The sequence below is a fragment of the Triticum aestivum genome, chromosome 5B, assembly GCF_018294505.1.
Source record: "Triticum aestivum cultivar Chinese Spring chromosome 5B, IWGSC CS RefSeq v2.1, whole genome shotgun sequence".
NCBI lineage: Eukaryota > Viridiplantae > Streptophyta > Magnoliopsida > Poales > Poaceae > Triticum > Triticum aestivum.
In genome coordinates, this window is record NC_057807.1 from 34668864 (window position 1) to 34687627 (window position 18764).

At 46.0% G+C, this 18764-nt stretch overlaps 2 protein-coding genes and 1 pseudogene across 2 annotated transcripts; 1 reads left to right on the forward strand and 2 right to left on the reverse strand.

Annotated features, from left to right (window-relative positions):
• Positions 1–891: 891 nt before the first annotated feature.
• Positions 892–1030, reverse strand: LOC123118169 (uncharacterized; annotated as a pseudogene).
• A 7160-nt stretch (positions 1031–8190) lies between these two features.
• On the forward strand, positions 8191–9495 carry LOC123115532 (uncharacterized). Its single transcript, XM_044536669.1, has one exon. It carries the CDS (start codon positions 8262–8264, stop codon positions 9120–9122), a length of 861 nt encoding a protein of 286 aa, XP_044392604.1. The 5' UTR covers positions 8191–8261; the 3' UTR covers positions 9123–9495.
• Positions 9496–14722: 5227 nt separating this feature from the next.
• LOC123115533 (protease Do-like 5, chloroplastic) lies at positions 14723–18552 on the reverse strand. Its single transcript, XM_044536670.1, has 8 exons — positions 18328–18552; positions 18071–18235; positions 17402–17464; positions 17175–17264; positions 16956–17078; positions 16698–16785; positions 15714–15788; positions 14723–14894 (listed from the first exon to the last, which is right to left on the reverse strand). Exons 1-8 carry the CDS (start codon positions 18535–18537, stop codon positions 14785–14787), a joined length of 924 nt encoding a protein of 307 aa, XP_044392605.1. The 5' UTR covers positions 18538–18552; the 3' UTR covers positions 14723–14784.
• Between the last annotated feature and the right edge of the window lie 212 nt (positions 18553–18764).

Here is an 18764-nt window from a genome sequence, read left to right on the forward strand (position 1 = left end):
ACTGGTGACTTTTGCCTTTTTGGCATGCGTCACATACAGAATCTTTATTGAAAGAATTTGCACACGGGAGGTTATTCTTGCTAATGATTTTGCTAACAATAAGTGGAGATGGATGGCTTAGACGCCGGTGCCACCTATCCGAGGATAGCTTGATGGCACTGAGCATGTGCTTCTTGGCGTCGGATCCCGTGTGCCTAACTGGGTAGAGTCCTCTTCTACCCCTGCCTCGAAGGAGCACCTTCTTCGTTCCCCGTTCCTTAACAAGAAAAGAGTGAGGATGAATTTCAACGAAAGTATCATTGTCAACAGCAAGGCGGCTAGCAGAGATTAGGCTTTTGGTGGCTTGAGGGACATGAAGTATGTTGTTTAGAAGAAGATCTCGATCAGGAGTATGAATAGCTGAATGACCAATGTGTTTTATAACCATACCTGAACCACTGGCAGTATGAATCTGCTCGTTTCCACTGTAGCGATCGCGTACAGTCAGCTTCTCCAAGTCTCCTGTGATATGATCAGTGGCACCGCTGACCAGGTACCAGTTTGTGTCAACCCCATATTGCGGTGCAGCTAGGTTGGCCGACTTCTCCTCCACGCCTTGGTAGGATTCGTCGTAGCGCTTCCAGCATTTCCAAGCCGGATGGCCCATCTTGCCGCAAATTTGGCACTGGACTCTAGGGGCGGCAGAGGCATGGTTGTTGTAGTTGCCCCCGCCACCACCGTTGTGTCCACCGCCGCGTCCTCCTGACTTGGAGTAGCCGCCGCCGCGCCCGCCGCGGTCACCACCATTGCCGCCTTGGCGGCGACCGCGATCACCACCGCCGCCGTTTCTACGGCCATGAGTAGCGGCGTTGGCAGAGGATTGAGACCCTCCACCCCGAAGATTGAGCCTCGTCTTGAAGCTAAGCAGCTGTGAAAACAGCTCGGCCACGGTCACCGGCTCCACCCGGGAACACATGGCGGACACCATCGGGTCGAAATCTTCATCTAGCCCGGCGAGGATGTGGGAGACGATGTCGTCGTCATCCACCTTCTTCCCTGCAGCGATCAGCTCGTCGCAGAGGGACTTGATCTTCCCGACATAGTCGGTGATGGAGGAGTTGCCCTTCTGCAGGTTGGCGAGGGCAATCCTGACGTTGGTGGTCTGAGAACGGGTGTGAGATGCAAGCATCCCCTCCAACGTGTTCCAGAGTTCAGCCGCGGTGTGACATGATGCAACCTGGATGGCGATCTCACGGGGCAGTGTCGTCAAGAGATAAGAGAAAACTTGCTGATCTTGAGCATACCAGGTTTGGAATTCAAGGTTTGGCGCCTTCGTCGTCATCTTGCCATCCGATGAAGCGACATCAATCTGCATGGGCGGCGGTGCCTGCTCGACGTCGAGGTACTTGGCCATCTGTGCGCCTCGGATGGCCAAGAGCACCGTCGCCCGCCATAGGGCCTGATTGCCCTTCGTGAGCTTCTCGGTGGCAGCGTGCGCGAATGGCGAGGATGGGAAGGAACTTGAAGACGACGCCATGGATGTGCTCGAGGATGGCTCTGGTTACCATGTAAAAGCTACGATGGTGGAAGTGTATGTCATCTGTGATAGGGACGCGTACGTGTTTATATAATGAACCAAATACAAGATCGGTAGGTTGTTGTTGTGGCTTGACCCCTAGTCCAAGTCTATACACAAGATAGAGATCAATCTACACAACAACCTACTCGGGATACAACTCCACACACGTACACAAGTTATACCGTGACAACTATGTCACGTACACAACTACTAGCATGTCTAACAGTGATGGCCCCTTCGGACTGCACAGAAATGATGGAGATGATTAATGTTTCAGTTTGGCTCAAGACTTCACTGGAATCCTCTAGCTAGGACCTCGTTAGCGAAATGCGTAAGCCTGGTCTGCAAAGCGCCGCACCCGTGTTATCATGTTTTTTTTAGCGAGCGAGAGAACTGGAAGAGCATGTATCGATTTTGTCCTTACTTTTGTCAGGATTTGTAGAACCGGTAGTCGGTGTTTTAATTTGTTAAAGATCGTACATTCACTGGTAAAGTGTCACACATTTTATGATCTAAAGTATCGGCTCTTCTGTGGTCTAAATATATCCAGGCCGCAGAGGCTGCCTGCTGGACTGATAGTGGACGTCTCACCACGGCCATTTAATCCCCGCATGCTTTGGTGGGTGATAGCCATCAATCCCGTAGAACTTATGTGGGTTACCTACTTACCTGGGCATAAGTGGGATCCCACTTCCGAAATGATTCAACTGCAACACGGTAAACAGCAGAACCAAGGTTCCCTCGGACTGAGAGGATGTCCTTCCTCGAGCCCGCATGCGCGTCCTCGTACCACTGCGACGAGAATGCAGTGACCGTCCAATGGTTCACCACGGTCTTACTGGTGAGCTGGCTTCTCTACACCTGCGCCTTCTTGGCCTTGCCGAGGCCGGCCATTATGAGCATCTTCTTGGTAGAAGCTAGCGTTAACCAGCGGCTGCATGGACAGGTAGAGTGAGCGTGAAACCCAGGGACACCGTGGCGCCCGCGTCAATCGGGCGGCAGGGGTGGTAATAAGCCTACGCGGCGGCACCTCCTCTGACCTGACGAGAGAAATGTATCGGGGGCAAGGGGATGGTAATTGGGAAAAGTGGGTTCCCGTTGGGTTAGTGTAAGTACAATAGCAGACTTAGAGTCCGTTACTCCGTTTACATGGCAATTTTGTCTATGTGAAAAAGAGAGACATGAAAAATAAGAGGAGTGGACTCTAATGCAAGAGCCTAACTATATGTGTATTCCTAGGCAGATGCAATAAATATGAGGAAAGAGATAGAGATAAGGTGAAAAAAAAGTACTCTTATGGCCAACCTTGTATATGACTAACAGCAAGTGTTGACTATATATGACATGACAACTTCATATAGGCAGCAATTGGCTACATAAGCATATAGTTAGGCATCAATTGACATGAAAACTTCATAGAGATAAGGTGAAAAAAAAATACTCTTATAGCCCATCTTAGCATGCAGGAAGAGAGAACACCCCAACAGCCGTTCGCTGGTCAGCATGCATGAGCGAAGTGACCGACAATGTGTTTCAAAAACTGTTCAGAATTTCTAAAGAATAATTTAATTTCCGGAAAATGTTGAGAATACCCAAAATTGTTCAAATTTTTGGAAATGTGCAGTTTTTCACAATTTGTAAAAAAATGTCCAAATTTTCAAAATTTGTTCATATTTTCAAAAAAGTTTGAATTTTAAATTTTGTTACTATTTTTAAAAAAATTGGATTTTTGAAAAAAAATGATTTTCCAAAATAATTTGAAGTTTTCAAATTTTGATTAAAATTTTAAAAAAGATCAAACTTTCACATCTGTTTAATTTAAAAAATATATTTAAATTTTAAAAAAATGTTGTTTTTTCATGTTTCAAAAAATTGTTCACTTATTTGAAAATATCGGTTGTTACAGTGCCGACCGACATGTCTAAACAGATGCAAGCTGCCAAATAGAGTCACAGCTTAGCATGTCTCAGCACATACGCAGCTACCAAACAACAGCAAATGCATTTACTCAGCACGTCTACATTGAGCATGTATCAGAGGAGAACAACCATGCTGGATAAGGAATGCTACCAAACACACCCTCTAATTTCTCTGCTTGTCCAATGGGAGCCCAATAAGCAGATTAAGTGGGATGGGCTGGTTAGTCCTACCTAATCCTACTCTCACATGCAACCTGAAATGTTTCTAAAAAAAACCTGCAACCTGAAATAATATGATAAAATACGTTGCGGTAAATCTGGTTTAGTAGTTACTTTCTTTTAGTGATCAGAACAATTTTATATCTGTTTACAGAGGACTTAGGGCACGTACAATGGTTGATAAGATAGTCTTATCTTAAGTCTTGCATGTAAATTAGAGATGATAAAATACCATGTCTACAATGGGTCATTTCTTAGCCTTATTCTCAATAATTAGCTGCTCCTAAAAATATGATGAGACAAATTATGCTAAGAGATCATCTCTTGTCTTCTCTTAAATAAGAGAAGACAAGTCTTATTTTATGATTTTTCTCTCCTCCACCTCATCATTTATCTTACATGGCACTCTTAAGATAGAACCATTGTACATGCCCTTAATTGACGGGATTGAATTTCCGCCTAAAGCTAACCAGTTTCTTAACGATAAAACTCTTAACAGTAAGCTCTTCGCGTGAACTATGGTGCAGAATTGATATGTGGCCTTTGGCCTTTGATTTCTTTTGCAAGCATACACTGTTAGCGAAACGCATAATTGATTAGTTTAGTTTTGTAGACAGACGGGTCACTAGAAGGGCGAGCATATCGGTAAAGAAGATTCCGGAAACTTCCACAGTGTCATAGCATCGACGTATATGCATGTCAAACAAAGCAAACAGGCCACGCACTGTTAGATCTCGTGGCTTGCTGATTGCAAAGCTTGGCTTTGACCGAAATATCTCTACCTACTTGCTGCCACCTGGCCTCCATGATTACCAGCAAGCCAAAATCAAGCGAAGCTCTTGTAGCTACCACGTATATATATGCACTCAAGTACTCGGACACGTCCTGTGTCAACTCTCTATATATATATTGGCGTACGTACGTACACGTAACGGAGTGAGAGGGTACTAACTGAGGCTGAGAGCGAATTCCGAGGAGACAAATCATAACATGGCTAATTTGATTGTTCCCTCCTTGGGAACATTTGTACAAGTATAAACTCATAAAAGGAAAAACTTGCCTCCCTTCCCGAGCCCTAGATCGAGTGCCCCCAAGCCGCCCCTCGCCCCCCTTCATCCCCTCGCCGTCATTGGAGGAGGCTCCCACGGGGCGGATGGCGGCGGTGGGGCTTTCTCCTCGTGTGGTGACAGGTTCTCACGGTGGATGGAGCTCATGCCCTTTTGTTATGCAGTGTCGGGGCTTCCTAGGCAGTGTCTCTGGAGGCAGTGACCGTGGTAGCATCGTTGGTGAGCTCACGGGCTTCGGTCCGACGAATCCTTCCAACGACTTGGGAGCGGGGTGGTGGGGCCCCCTCCCTCGCGACTTGGTTATGTGTCGGCCTTTGATGGTTGCGGCGGCGGTGGGACATCATATTTGTCTGTTTCGACTGGATTCAGCTCGTAGCCGTTTATAGGCGGCAAGGTTGGGCCCTTGCGTGGAGGTAGCACCATTGCCACACTAGAGTTGGGCGTTTCGGCGGGCTAGCAACGCTTTTCGGGCCCTGGCTATGTGAGCTTTGAAGACATGCCGCCGTCGATCGTTGTCCGCTTTGGGGGTCACCGTGGAGCTCTCCTTCTTCCTCCACCATAGCATCCATGTGTGCGTGGCCAGGTTTTTGTTTTTGGCATAGGCCAGCGTGAACCTCATGCGGTTATTTTGGTGACTACCATGTGGATGGTTCGATGCAGCGAAGTCAAAATCGCTTGCTCACATAGAAGTGACGACAATGACTCTTGCGGGCAACCTTGCCGATGCTCTTCCTCTCGGCGATGTGTGTGGACTGTATGTGCGTGGCCAGATAGGTCGTTGGTGCCTCGTGCTTTGGGGTGTGTGGTGACTGATTTCGCCCGGTCTTTTGTAATTAACTGGGCAATTGTCCTATTCTTAATCGGCCTTTTCTAAAGGAAAAACTAGGCAGTCACATTGGTTCGACACGGTCCATCTGCATTACACTGTGCCTGGTGAAGTACGTATTAATCAACAACATGTGGTGTAGCCATATAACTTCACGTACATTTTGTGAATGATTTGACAATTGTTGACTACGCCTCCTGCGAGGTTAACATCACATACATTGAAGAACGCATAAGCACTATTAATTGGATTCATGCAAGTCGATCAAAATTGCCCTATCAGCATCAACGGACAGGATGATCGAGAGACCCGACACAGTACAAGTTGGTAGGCAACAGAAGGCCTAGGAAGCTAGTAAGAGTGACACGTGTGGCCATGGTGCACATTAGTTTTGATATTTCCCGGCCCAATTATTGATGGGAAAGCTTCAGGACGTACTAGTACATAATGAGTAACATAATGAGAACAAAGGAATTAGGGGATGATTTGATTATTGATGTGATATCAACTGCATATATATACAATATATTTGCATTTGTGGCTAATTATAGTCCAAAATGGTTTCTTTTTGTCTTGTTTGCTCGGCTTGCAATCATTCTGCCAACGCAAACTTAAGTCTTTTCAGCCACTTCCTGTAACAACAAAAAGGGGTTAACATGGGTTTAAATTTGTCCGTAAAAGGTCATGGCCTTTTCTAACCATCGCATCCTGATTTAAATTTTATTTAATTATTTTGGCACAGTTGATACTTTGCAACCATTTCGAAAAACAATATCATCATGTCCAGCTCTGTGATGTGTCGAGTCAATGCAGAAGATAGCGCGTCGCCGCATGCATGCCGCTCCATCATCGGAGCCAACACATCATCGTTGATCGCGGGCGGGAACTTAACAAGGCCGTGGTCGAGCCGATCTAGTGCCTCGGAGAAGATGCTGTCACCACCGGAAAACCCAAACAAGCATTCATTATTAATCATTGGCCTCACGATGGAACCCAAGGACGACTAATGCGATGAAGATGAGGCTAGAGGACCAAACTGCAGAAGAAAGCCCTAGTCGCCCCCGCGTTGACATACCTTACAAATCATAGCCTTACCGTCTAGAAAGGACAGTAGGAATCTACGCCACCAACCCATCGACACTAATGTAGATGACACCGTCGAGATGTGAACGCTCGAGGAAAACTTATTCACCAATTTGGTGTCGCCGCCACCATCAAGGAAGCGCCACCACATAACCCTAATCTATCTACAGGCTCACGCCGAGGCACCGGGGTTGCCCACCCATCACGGCGCAGCAGTGGCAGGCGAAGGAGAGAGGAATCCTCAGGCTCAACGTCGGCGGCAGTTAAAGGTGGGGAATGGGTCCCCCCCCCCCCCCTCCTAATCACCTCTCATGGCAGAGGGGAAAGGGGAGGAGAGTGCCCAATGATTATTTTTTTCAAGGTTCTTCTATATTAATAAGAACATGAGTTCAAGTAGACTTTTCTTGAAATAGTCAGGTCAATCTTCGGTGTTATGTCGGTGCATCAATAAAGGGATTTCGGTAGGAGGTTCTTGGACAGGCTAAGCCTTTGGTCGCTTTTGTGATTTTTTTCTTCTCCTCGTGGCATGTTTTTGTTCCCTTCAACTAAGAGTCATCGGTTTAAATTGAGCAAGTTCTGATGTGCCCTAACCCCATGTGATAAATTGCACAAGTTATGTTGAATCATGCTTGTATATGGGCGTACAATATATATGATACACTTTCAAAAAGAGGTTGATCATGTGGTGTGTTATATTTAAGCAGAGTACATAAAGCAAGCCATTTCAAAAAAACGAAAACACGGAAGATTCATGAACATGTTTTTTCGAAAGCTCACTCAATAATGGCATACTGTGAAAAGAAACAAATAACAAATTGACAAGCAATTTTCACAAGCATGCATGGTTCAATAGCCACAACAAGGCAGTGGTTTTACACGGATGAGCACCATGGTTTTGATCCTACCTTGGTATATGTAGCTAGGTAGGGTGTGTGGTGTAGATATAAGAAAGTATGCTCTTAACTTTGCTTTTCCGAAACGCACAGCCATACATGCATGGTTTTCTCACCATATCATTGGTTGTCCTGCACTGCCGGCCAACATGTGCCACAATGCCCATTTGCTCTCATCTAAACAGTGTCCCCCTCCCCCTCTAGCAAATTGCACCCCAAAATATCAAAACCAAATGCAGCAGCACCATCATCCAGCCAGCACCTAGCTTGCCCTCTCTAATCAGGCATGCAAAACCACCATACCTTTCTTTACCCCATCTCCATCCATCCAGCCACTGAGCCACACACATGATTATTGGAGAGCTACTACTAGTACTACTAGTGATGCTCACACTCCCCCTCCCATGCATGCACTCCCTCTCTCTCTCTCTCTCTAGACACACCAATCATTCTCACTCACATACAACCACAAACCTACACCTACACAACAACAATATTTTTTAGAGACAACACAACAATTAGCATGCATTTACTCTCTCTCTCTCTCTCTCTCTACCTCTCTCTCTATACCTCTCTCTCCCCCTATAAAAGGACATCTCATTCACACCACAAGTGCACAGAAACCACGAGCTCAAACGCAAATAAGCCATAGCATAGCAGGGAAGCTAGAAAGCCCAAAGCGTACACTGCAAACACATGCTGCCGCTGGTGAACATGCAGGCTCCGCCGGGGAGAGAGATCAGCAGGCAGCAGCAGATGATGACCAAGGTGTCCATCTCCATCCTGGTGATGGCGCTGCCGGTGCTCTACGTCTCCGTCCTCCGCGTGCCGCCGGCCACGCTCTTCCGGGACACCACCTTCTGGTTCCTCATGTCCAACTCCATCATCGTCGTCATCGCCGCCGACTCCGGCATGCTCTTCTTCGGCTCCTCCCCGTCCACCTCCCCCTGCGTCGACGACCGCCCCTTCGTCGTCTCCAACTACAACGGCGACGCAGCAGCGGTGCCGCCAATGGTTAGCGTCTCCAGCGACGAGCCGCTGCTGCCTGTGGTGGTCGTCGAGGACCAACCGTTGGTTGTCGCGAGGGACGTCCTCCTCCATGGCGACACGGCCGTGGACAGCCATGCACACGCATTGGTTGTACGAGGCGAAGAAGGTGTTCGGCCGAAGATGGCCACGTCCGGCACACCGTCCCATGCTTACGCCACCGGTGAGGGTGACGACGACGGCGTGACGGTGAAAGCCAGGCTGACGGCGAGCAGGAGCCTGGCGAGGGAGGAGAGGGCGGCGAGGAGGCGGCGGAGCAGGTCCCACTCGCACGCGCTCGTGCCCGACACGGTGGTGGTGCAGGACAAGAGCGTGGTCGTCGTGAGGGACGAGAAGCTCCGGCGCACGGCCACGGAGGGCCGGCGCCCGCCCACCGCCGCAGAGGAGGAGGAGAGCGAGTACTACGCGCGGCTCTCCGACGAGGAGCTCAACCGGAGGGTGGAGGACTTCATCACCAGGTTCAACAGGGAGATCAGGCTGCAGGTCGAGAAGGAGGAGCTGCAAGCCTGATCTGATCGATGAAACCTCAGCCCAAAAACGCAAGAATTCCACAGGAGCCAGATCAGTTCATGACGGTCTACAAAAATTCCTGCCTTCCAAACGGGACCTCAGCCGAAGCTTCGTGCCGCCATGCCGCGACGCGTGTCGCGGCGCGACCATGTACATGTTGTTCTTAGGAGGTTGGGGGCATTAGCTGGCTAGTAACTTAGTAAGGAGCTTCCTCTTTTCTGGGTAGATCTTCTGGTGCAGATGGAGTGAGAGTGAGTGAGAGGTACATCAGCGACAGAGAGATTGTAGCACTTCGATGAGGCTTTGTATTTTGCATGCATGAGAACAGTGAATAAACTAAGAGAGAGGGAGCAAGGGGGATGGATTAGCAATACTATATATGTGCTGTGTCATTATCTAAAAGATTATGCTGTATCTTGTTTACACTAGCTTCCATTGACAAACAAGCTGTACTCTGTCTGTACTTCCTGCAGGAAGATCTTGCCCTGTGGAGAATGGTCAGAAAGTGGGCCCACATCAAGAGAAAACCCTATTTATACGCAGACACCCAAATCTTGGCCATGTGCAGTAAAAATGCTAAAATGGAAACTTTAAGTTAGTTTCAGAGTTTGTAAATTGTCTAGTTGTAAGTTGGATAAAATTCAATTCCATATCTGTGGTCTGCTCACTTGATCTCCTTTGGTGAATTCCTTTGGCAAATCAACTGAAGATCCTCTTTTGCAATCAACTGAGGGATCTTGTTCTGCAATGGACTCTCTCTGTGACAAGATCTTGTCCTGGAGATCTACACAAGTACACAATCGTTTTTGATTAATGGCCCCCGAGGAGAATCTAAATCTGTTATTTTGTAGTGTATCATTTATTGTTTCATCTGCCTTGACATGAGGATCCAGATGCAGGGGAGTAGCACAGCAGCTGCATAAAAATAATAAATAGGAGACAGTGAAACAGCTCCTGTCATGTATTAGTACGGCTTGCCTGCCTAATTGCACTATGAGTCAGTAGTAACTAGTAGTAACTCATGACATAAGTAGGGTAGGTTTAGATCTCAGTCCCTGAAAGAGGGGCCAGTTTGCCTGAGGCACTGTGAACAACAGTCACTTGATGTGCATCAGGCTCTTAGATATTTCTTGGGATGAACAGGGTGAAAAAATTTGTTAATTTGTTCACTGTGTTTTTGGTGGTGCCAACTGTTAAGTGAGCATGAGTTCTTTCTTTCCCATCTTAACACAAGGAAAAGTCTTCTCTGCAAGCAAATTAAGCAAATGGGTAAAGTAATTAACCAATCGCTTACTACTTAGCTGGCTTGCTCCAAGGTTAATCAAGCTCTATTTTATCATTTTGTTGAGCTGATGATTGATGGCTAGCAAGAAAAGGTCGTACAAGTTATCTTGACACCACATCATCACCCAACCGTAATAAAGTAGAAGACGGGCATTGACATAGCTACTAATTACTCTGAGGTGTCCATGCCACGTCTGTAATTCTTGTGACATGAAACTTACTAAAAACTGTGTAGTCAGCATGAATGATTTAGCTGGTTAGAACTCTCTGATTGAGATGAATCAAATCATGCACTATAGTTATTTGGAGAAACCAAGAAGCACGATCAATATCGGGTCGAATTCTAAGATGCCACCGGATTATTTCGCCCCCTGACAAGGGCTTCAAGTTTGCGCGGGAAGATAATAAACCCTCTAAATAAGTTATACGCTATGTTGCCTCGATCCGCCATTACTTATTCACTACAAAATGTGTTCCATTGAGCCCCTATTATCATCAGTGTTGTTGTGGCTACTCCCATGTATTATAGTTCCTCATGCATATGCTGGAATTAGAATTTTTATATATATCATGTGACATCTTGGGCAGGAAGACAAGCCAAACCACACCATGCTGGAAAGAACAAGCTGATCTGATCGACTGCAAAAAGCTCAAATTTATTAATGTGTTGTCTCATCATGTGTATACACCAACACCAACCCATGGTTGCCCTGGAGATAAGGCACAAAGCCCATGCGTGCGCCATCTGGTTGAAATGGTTAAGGATGGGCGCAAATACAAGCAACAAGACAACACACTTGTGTGTCTAGCATATCAGATTTGACTTTGTCCCGCACGAAATATCCTTACTTGACCTGATTGCACGCCTAGATCGCGATATGTGTGAGTTGATCCAAGCTAGAAGATCGGTAAAGTTTTCGCCGAGTGCCTGCTTTTTCGCTACCAAACCCTGATACTTTCAGATTAGTTACTCACTCACTCCACACGAAGTGTCCAATTATAAGCTTTATCTTGGATATGTTGGGCTTTCGAAAGATTGTTCATGCTTCTTTGGAATGCTTTCTGACTGAGGTTTCCTCCAACGCTGCTGCTGTGGCTTTTTCAAACCATATCTGTTCGCCGATATTTTTCACGTGACGGGGCGATTTGTTGAATGATTTTATCGAAATGAAACAGCGAAATACCACCGAATTACTAGGGGAAAAAGAACCTTGAAGTAAAAAAGATTAGGCAGCATATCACAGGAGCACAACAAAATAAGAAGCGACCCTTATGCTTAAAATATCTTCTAGAGCCTTGACACGTTGGAAAACTTGGATCCCATGTGTGCCGACTCTGCAGGCCGACTGCAGGACACCTCGCCAAACTTAAAAGTGACCCCTGTGCGCTGTATCCTATCGAATTTGGTTGCCTGCACCCAATGGCAGCACGTACCATAGGCATTTGTTGCACGGAAATGCGGTCGAAAGCGAACACATCGACATTTAGGGCAATGAACAATGCACGAAGAATATTGTTGCAAATAAAGACATAATTTTTCTCTACGAGGTACCTTTCAGGCAGTCGTTTTCTTTCTTGGTATATGCATCAGGTTAATGCAACTGGTTGAGTAAAGCGCAGATTTGTAAAGATTTCTTCTTGAGAAGATCTTGGGATGAGCACATGTGTGACAAAAAAAATTCACTAGGTCTAGGTGCATAGTATTTGTTGCATATGTAATCTTTTACCACTCCTGGTTATTAACCAAGAATGGATCCTTGATTGCATGGGTTCTTAATGTGCCACATCCGCTCCAGATTATAACAGTGCAAACTAATCAGTATTTTTGGGATCTGACACACTAGTATGAGAAATGAGTACAGCTCTATATAGAAATGCCATAGTAGTGGCCGTGTAAATTCAGAACAGATAATTCTTCTATCAAAAGAAGATTAAATTTCAATGTCAGAGAAAAAGTAGATGAACTTTTGTACCAGCTTGTAGCGTTGGACTAGTTATAATGGCAAAGAAGGTAATCGGCAAAGGTAAACATCCACCTAAGCACAGGCGGAGTTGATTAGCATGGACGGATGGGGTATCGACACGTGTTGTGCGGCCGGCCGACCTCCCTCTTGTGACTTGACTTGTAAGCCGAGGTGACAAGAGCGCCAACCAAACTGGCGGCGGTTGGCTCCACCTTTCCTAACCCTGGAGATGAAGCTCAATCAGGGAGCCTGGCCATGCCTCCCTTGACGGAGACAAACGATTTGCTCCTTTCATCTTAGAGCTCCATACAATAGGTCTTATCGTACCTTCTAGCAGCCTCAAAGCAAGCACTCATTCTTTTCGCCAAAAGGAGAGCTTTATAAATTAGGCAGAAATTTTGCTAGAAGCCTCAAACAAGCACTCGTTCTTTTTTGCCGAAATAGAGCTTTATAAACATTGCCTCTCTGTTCTGCCCTCTGACAGGCCACGGAATATGCGAGTTTGCACGGTGTCGAAAAATGGGCGTGTTCTACAAGTGAAAAAAGGATCAAACTGGTGGCCTAAAAGAAGTTCAAACTGTTGAGAACTTGGAAGCTCTCGCCCAGGTGAACTTTCCTTGATGATGCCTTGGACGTGTGACAATACGAGCTGAAAGGGATAAACATGATCAATCTGGGATTTTGAAGCGGCCAGCCTCCCAATAATGCAGCAGAAAGAGATGGCCGGCCGGTGGCCCGTAGAAGAATCTACACCGCCGGTGGAAAAAGGCTACTTGGGCGGCGGAGTCCGGCAGAAAGAGTCGGACTCAGATGTACTGTACTGTTCTCTCGACCCAATTGCACGTACATGCCTTCAAGGAAAGGGGTGTGCATGCATTTCCTGCAAGGGAAAAGTGACGTTTGGTTGTATGGTTAGGGTGGTTGTCCTATCAGGATCAAGGATCAACCCAATACCCTCAAACGATCTCACTCAAGTTGAGGAAGCCCCTAGACTAGCCACCTTAGGCCACCATGGATTCAATCTAGGAATTTCACAGCACGCGGTATAACTCCGGCAGGGAACAGAAAAAAATCCTACGAGACACAGAAGCCAGAATTAAAATTCTACGAAACAAAGAAGGCCGACATTATTTCGCAAAAGGAATACCAAGCTTGGAGTCAGGCAACCCCTGCTTTTTGAGATGAGACTGATTCTTGGTCTTCCTGATGGGAACAGGAAGGAGCATCAGCCAATAAATCAGATTTCCTTTGCCTTAAGTTGCTTCTTCACAGGTGTTGACTGGCTAGCTTCCTCATGTAGTCATGAGCGCTGTACTTTCGATGTGACCTGTGTACTGTATGCAACTCCAGCTTCATTTCTTTTCTCTGAGGTTCTTAGCAACGATCACCTTCTAACCTTTTTACACTCCAATCATTGCTAAGTTTTTTTACATGGAGAGAAACAGAGGATACTCCCGAAATAAACAACTTGGGCTCTTGTAACAAGACACCAGTAACAAACTAAACCTAGGCATTGGCACGCTGGCCTGTCGGGCCCAGCCTAAGAGCCTCGACATCTGGGCCAGACTTAGGCTCCTCTTTTAGCCTAAAACCCAAAAAACCCTCAAGAGCTTTTTTTTACATTTTTTAAAAATGGGTATAATCCTTCATTGATTATTCCGAAAATGATTTATTTATTAATTTTAAAATTATGAAAAGTAGCCATTTTCCTGGCCTGGGCCCAGGCTTGGCGTCTTCAGGTCGGACTTTACACGGCCTGGCCCTTCCCGAAACAAAGCTTCGCCCAGTCAATGCCCAGGTTTGTAGCAAACAAATGCTTGCTGGAGAGACCAAAAGCCTGGCATCCGGGCCAGGCTGGGACTTCTCTTTTCGCCCAAAAGCCAGTCAATGCCCAGGTTTGTAGCAAACAAACAGAGTTTTTTTTATATATACATTTAAAAAATAGGTATAATCCTTCATTAATTTATTCTGAAAATGATTTTTTTAAACACGAAAAACAACAATTTTCCTGGCCTGGGCCCGGGGTTAGCATTTTCAGGTCGGGGCTTTACAAGGCCTGGGCCCGGGGTTAGCATTTTCAGGTCGGGGCTTTACAAGGCCTGGCCTGAAACGCAGCTTGACTCAGTCAATGCCCAGGTTTGTAGCAAACAAATGCTTGCTGGAAAGACCATCGTTGCTATGAGACTCATTTTGTTGGCCCAACTCTCTCACATCAATATTTTGCTACAGTATTATTTGTCTTACTAAGGCTCTAGTATTGGAGAGCTTGTTATTGTTGATGAGATGAGATAGTATCTTTTATCTTACCAGAACCTCTTGAAGAAGCATCATTGAGCAGATGGCAGTAAAGAATGTAGCAACGAGACAACTTGCATTGATTGAACAGAGAATGTACATCGGAGCTAATTAAATGTTTAATAAAACCTGTTGCTCACATCAGTTCCATACACTATGAGATTCGGTACCGACCGTACAATGGTGTCGATAGGGATGGCAAAGTTCACCCCAGATGAAATTCCAGATCCTGCGAACACAAAGACACGAGGATCCGTCAGTGTGCAGACAAGCTTTCACTTCAGTATATCTGCTGCACTGAATCCTGCACACTGAGAGATGGTCCATTGGTGGCTGTACTACACGTAGCTCTACATTTAAGTTGTGAGATCTGCCCCAAGAGTTATGTGTGCCAGAAGCAGGGCAAGCATCATGTCAATCTAGGTTACGTACATATCAAGCTGGCGATCTATGACTACTAGTTTCTAGCCGGTACAACGAATAGGTTTGACGAAGTTGCTGTGCACCTATCATTAAAGGAGTGAAAGTGATCCACCGCACCATCTATGGAATGAAAATAGTGTAATCTGGACAGCGAATGTGCTTGAGTTTTGTAGAAGAAGAAAAATCTAGCTTCCTGGAGAACCAAGGCAGAAAATGGAATAGCTTAACAACGGTGTAAGACACTTTGCCTACCGCCTAGGAAATATCATGAAAGGGAGAATAAATATTGATCTTGACATTCTGTTAACCATTCCTTTCCTTTTTTTATTTTTTTGAACTGAATATTTCAGCACAGAGAAAACAGGGCTTAATAGAAGAATTCACAAGGCATGAAGTTGCATTGCTTCGGTTAGTGCTACAATATGTTAACAGAAGATACTCAAGGATTAGCACATGCTTATTGCAAATATTATTCGCTACTTGATTTCATTGTGCAAAAATAAAACCTATTCTAAATCATGCCATGTGACAAAAGGAAAGCCGAGGCGCCACAATAGTCAAGACAGACAACAAGAGGGAAAACAAAATATCTTCAGCAATCCATCTTTTGATATTGAGGCAATACCTTTACGTGTGAATGTAGCTGTATTAACTCCAATTACATGGCCATAAGAGTCAATTAGTGGGCCTCCTGAGTTACCTGTCAATATTAGCAAATTTGTAAATAACATTACATATTATTCAATGCATGTTAGAGGTCAAGGAGCTTATGTGGTCAATGAATTGTGCACAATGAAGAACGAGACTAAAGAACTGAAAAAAAAAATTGGAACAGAAGTAATAAGAGGAACAGTAGAGTAAGAAGCACATAGTTACACCCCAACATTTTTGAGGATTAATGGGCTGGTGCCTCCTAAACGGTAGTTTATCACGCTGAACCACAAGATATGCACACTGAAAATTTGATCTCTCCCTTCAACTAAACGTGCTTCTATGGCTTTGTATGTGTTCTTTTAAAAGCAAGAGGAGGTTGCTGTAGTATGCCTGTGATGTATTTCTACGTATGGAGGGACGCAAATTACAATCCAACTTGACAGCCCCAGAAGGTGCCTATCTCCCTGCAGTCGAAACACATCACAAATCCTTTTAGCAGACACCATATCTAGTATAGGTAGACCTTAGCAGACTAGCAGTGCCTCCACAGCTGAATCTCAACCTTAACTACACTATTGTCAACTTCTATACAGAAAATATATCAAGAATTTCAGTACAGTTAAGATCAGGACAATGGAGCCGTCAGTCCACTGACTAGCCAAGGGTATCAACAAAAAACCTCCTGACTTCTCTTTCCCAAAATCTCATTGAGAGAGTTATACAGGAGACATTTAGTTAGGGTGCATTTTGGGTTTTAATTCCTGGATCTCATCCACCAAGAAGGATTACGCGTTTGAGCCAAATAGATTCAGCCATGCTGTCCCAAAAGGTTACTGTCTAAACTCTAAAGAACAATCCTTGACCAGCAAGTTATTATCCATAGTTCCATACAATATAAATGTGTACCCGTGTAATTTACTGGCAATGCATGATATGCAGTGAAGCAAGATATTACCAGCATTTATAGCAGCATCTGTCTGTATGGCCCCACGAATCACCCTCCCATTGGGAGATGGTATCTCCCTCCCCAGTCCACTAACCACCTATAGAATACTTCAGATCACAATCAGATAATCAGAATACTTCGACATATCAAGGGAGCTTTAAAATTATTCAAATTCCCTGGGTGCATCCATCTTGGAATGATGAACCTCTGGTAATTTAAGAAGTTGGTATCTAACAAGAAAAATGGATAATTTCAAGGTGGCATTACCCCAGTAGTTAGGGTGTGTTCATATCCTAAAGGGTTCCCAATAGCAAAGCAGCTCTGCCCAACTCGCAAGCCCTGTGACGTGCCAAGCAGAGCAGGCCTCAACTTATCACCATCCACATCAACCTGCAGAACCAATCTGACTTCAAAGAGTGAAACATGGAACCAACTTCATATCATTGCAACTGCACTATTCCAGCCAAAAGAAGTACAATTACAAACCTTCAGAACAGCAAGATCATATGTTGGATCATATCCTATTAGCCTCCCTTCCTTTGAGTAACTAGTACCACTTGAATCCTCCAAGAACACCTAAAAACCCATTAAACAATGGCTAAAAAAGGCATAAACAACAACAGTCTCTCTTCTCTATCTAAAAATGTTGTAAAAGGCAGAACCGCAGAACTACTGTCTTTAATGAGTAGATTGTAAGAACGAAAGGGAGAAACCTTGCAGCGATGAGACTCGGATCCATCCCCAGCTAATTTTGCAACCACATGGTAATTTGTCACCTGATGCACCAACATAAACAATCAATTAGAAATTTCAACAACAGATTAGATGATTCAAGATGAATAGTATTCCCGCAGTGTGTTCTAGCAAAAGACAAACATTACATGGAAGTTCAAAGACAAATAGTTAATGAAAAGCCTTGCAGTATAACATGATTACAAGTACGGCTCTATCAAAGTTTTAAGAATCGATTTAAATTAGTGAAATGCATCTGGTTGGAGACATAAAAGTAAAGTAATAATGCATGACAAACTTAGTCCAGAGAGATCAAAGGTTCCACACTCACAGTGAGTGAGTGAATCAACTCTGCCGGTTTGCATCAAACGATGCAAGCCTGCATCTGCACAAGCGAATAGAAACCCAGAGTAGGAAAACTACAACCGATGACAAAAGCAAAAACTGCACAAGGGGGGAAATGCCACTGGAATTGCCAATTTTTCGTACTTGTGCGGTACCAGATACCACTGAGATGTCAACCAAGCTCTAATTCTATCACCAATTCGCATAAAAAGGTAACCAAATCGCACGCACAACGTCCCACACCACCTGCTCCCATTTTATCTGAAGCTCGATAAAACTGAACCCAAAAAAATTAAGGTGCTCACAATGTGGCCCAGGGAGTCCCACACGAAGCCGGAGCCGGTCCCCTCCACCGTGGCGCCCCCCTCCTCGTCCTCCACCGGCTGCGCTCCCCCGCCGTCACGCCCCCGCGTCCGCGGCGGCGGGGCGACGAGGAGGTCCTTGATGAACACCACCGACGGCGTCGCCTCCTACATACGGTGACAGAGAGAGAGAGGTATTTTAGGGTTTCGCGAAATGCTCTGTTGAAGCGGAGACCGGGAATTGGGGATGCTGATGGTACCTCGAAGAGGCGGACGACGTGGGGCTCGTCGACGTCGTCCTCGGCGCGGGCCGGCCGCGGAGGGGGCGCGGCGACGGCGAGCAGGAGGAGCGCGGCGGCGGTGGCGCGGCGAGTGGGGGAAGGGGCTGGGAGGTGTGGGGTCCGGTGCGTCGGCGGGGGTGGGGGTGGGGGTGGGCGGAGGAGGAGGCGGAGCAGCGGCTGGAGCGCCATGTCGCGTCGAGGGGAGAGGCGCTCGTTCGTTCGTTCCAAGCGCGCCCGCTATCTGGTGCGTGGGGCCGGGAGTGGAGCAACCCCGGTCAACGTCTGTTTACGCCTTCCAGGTCGTAAAGCGGGCAAACCTATTTGCCTTTTCGTCTTCAAAAGTTTTTCAGCGATGAACTGGAGTAATCTTCTGCAACCTCTTCGACTAAACTTCTACTGTTGGAAGAAAGTTGGCA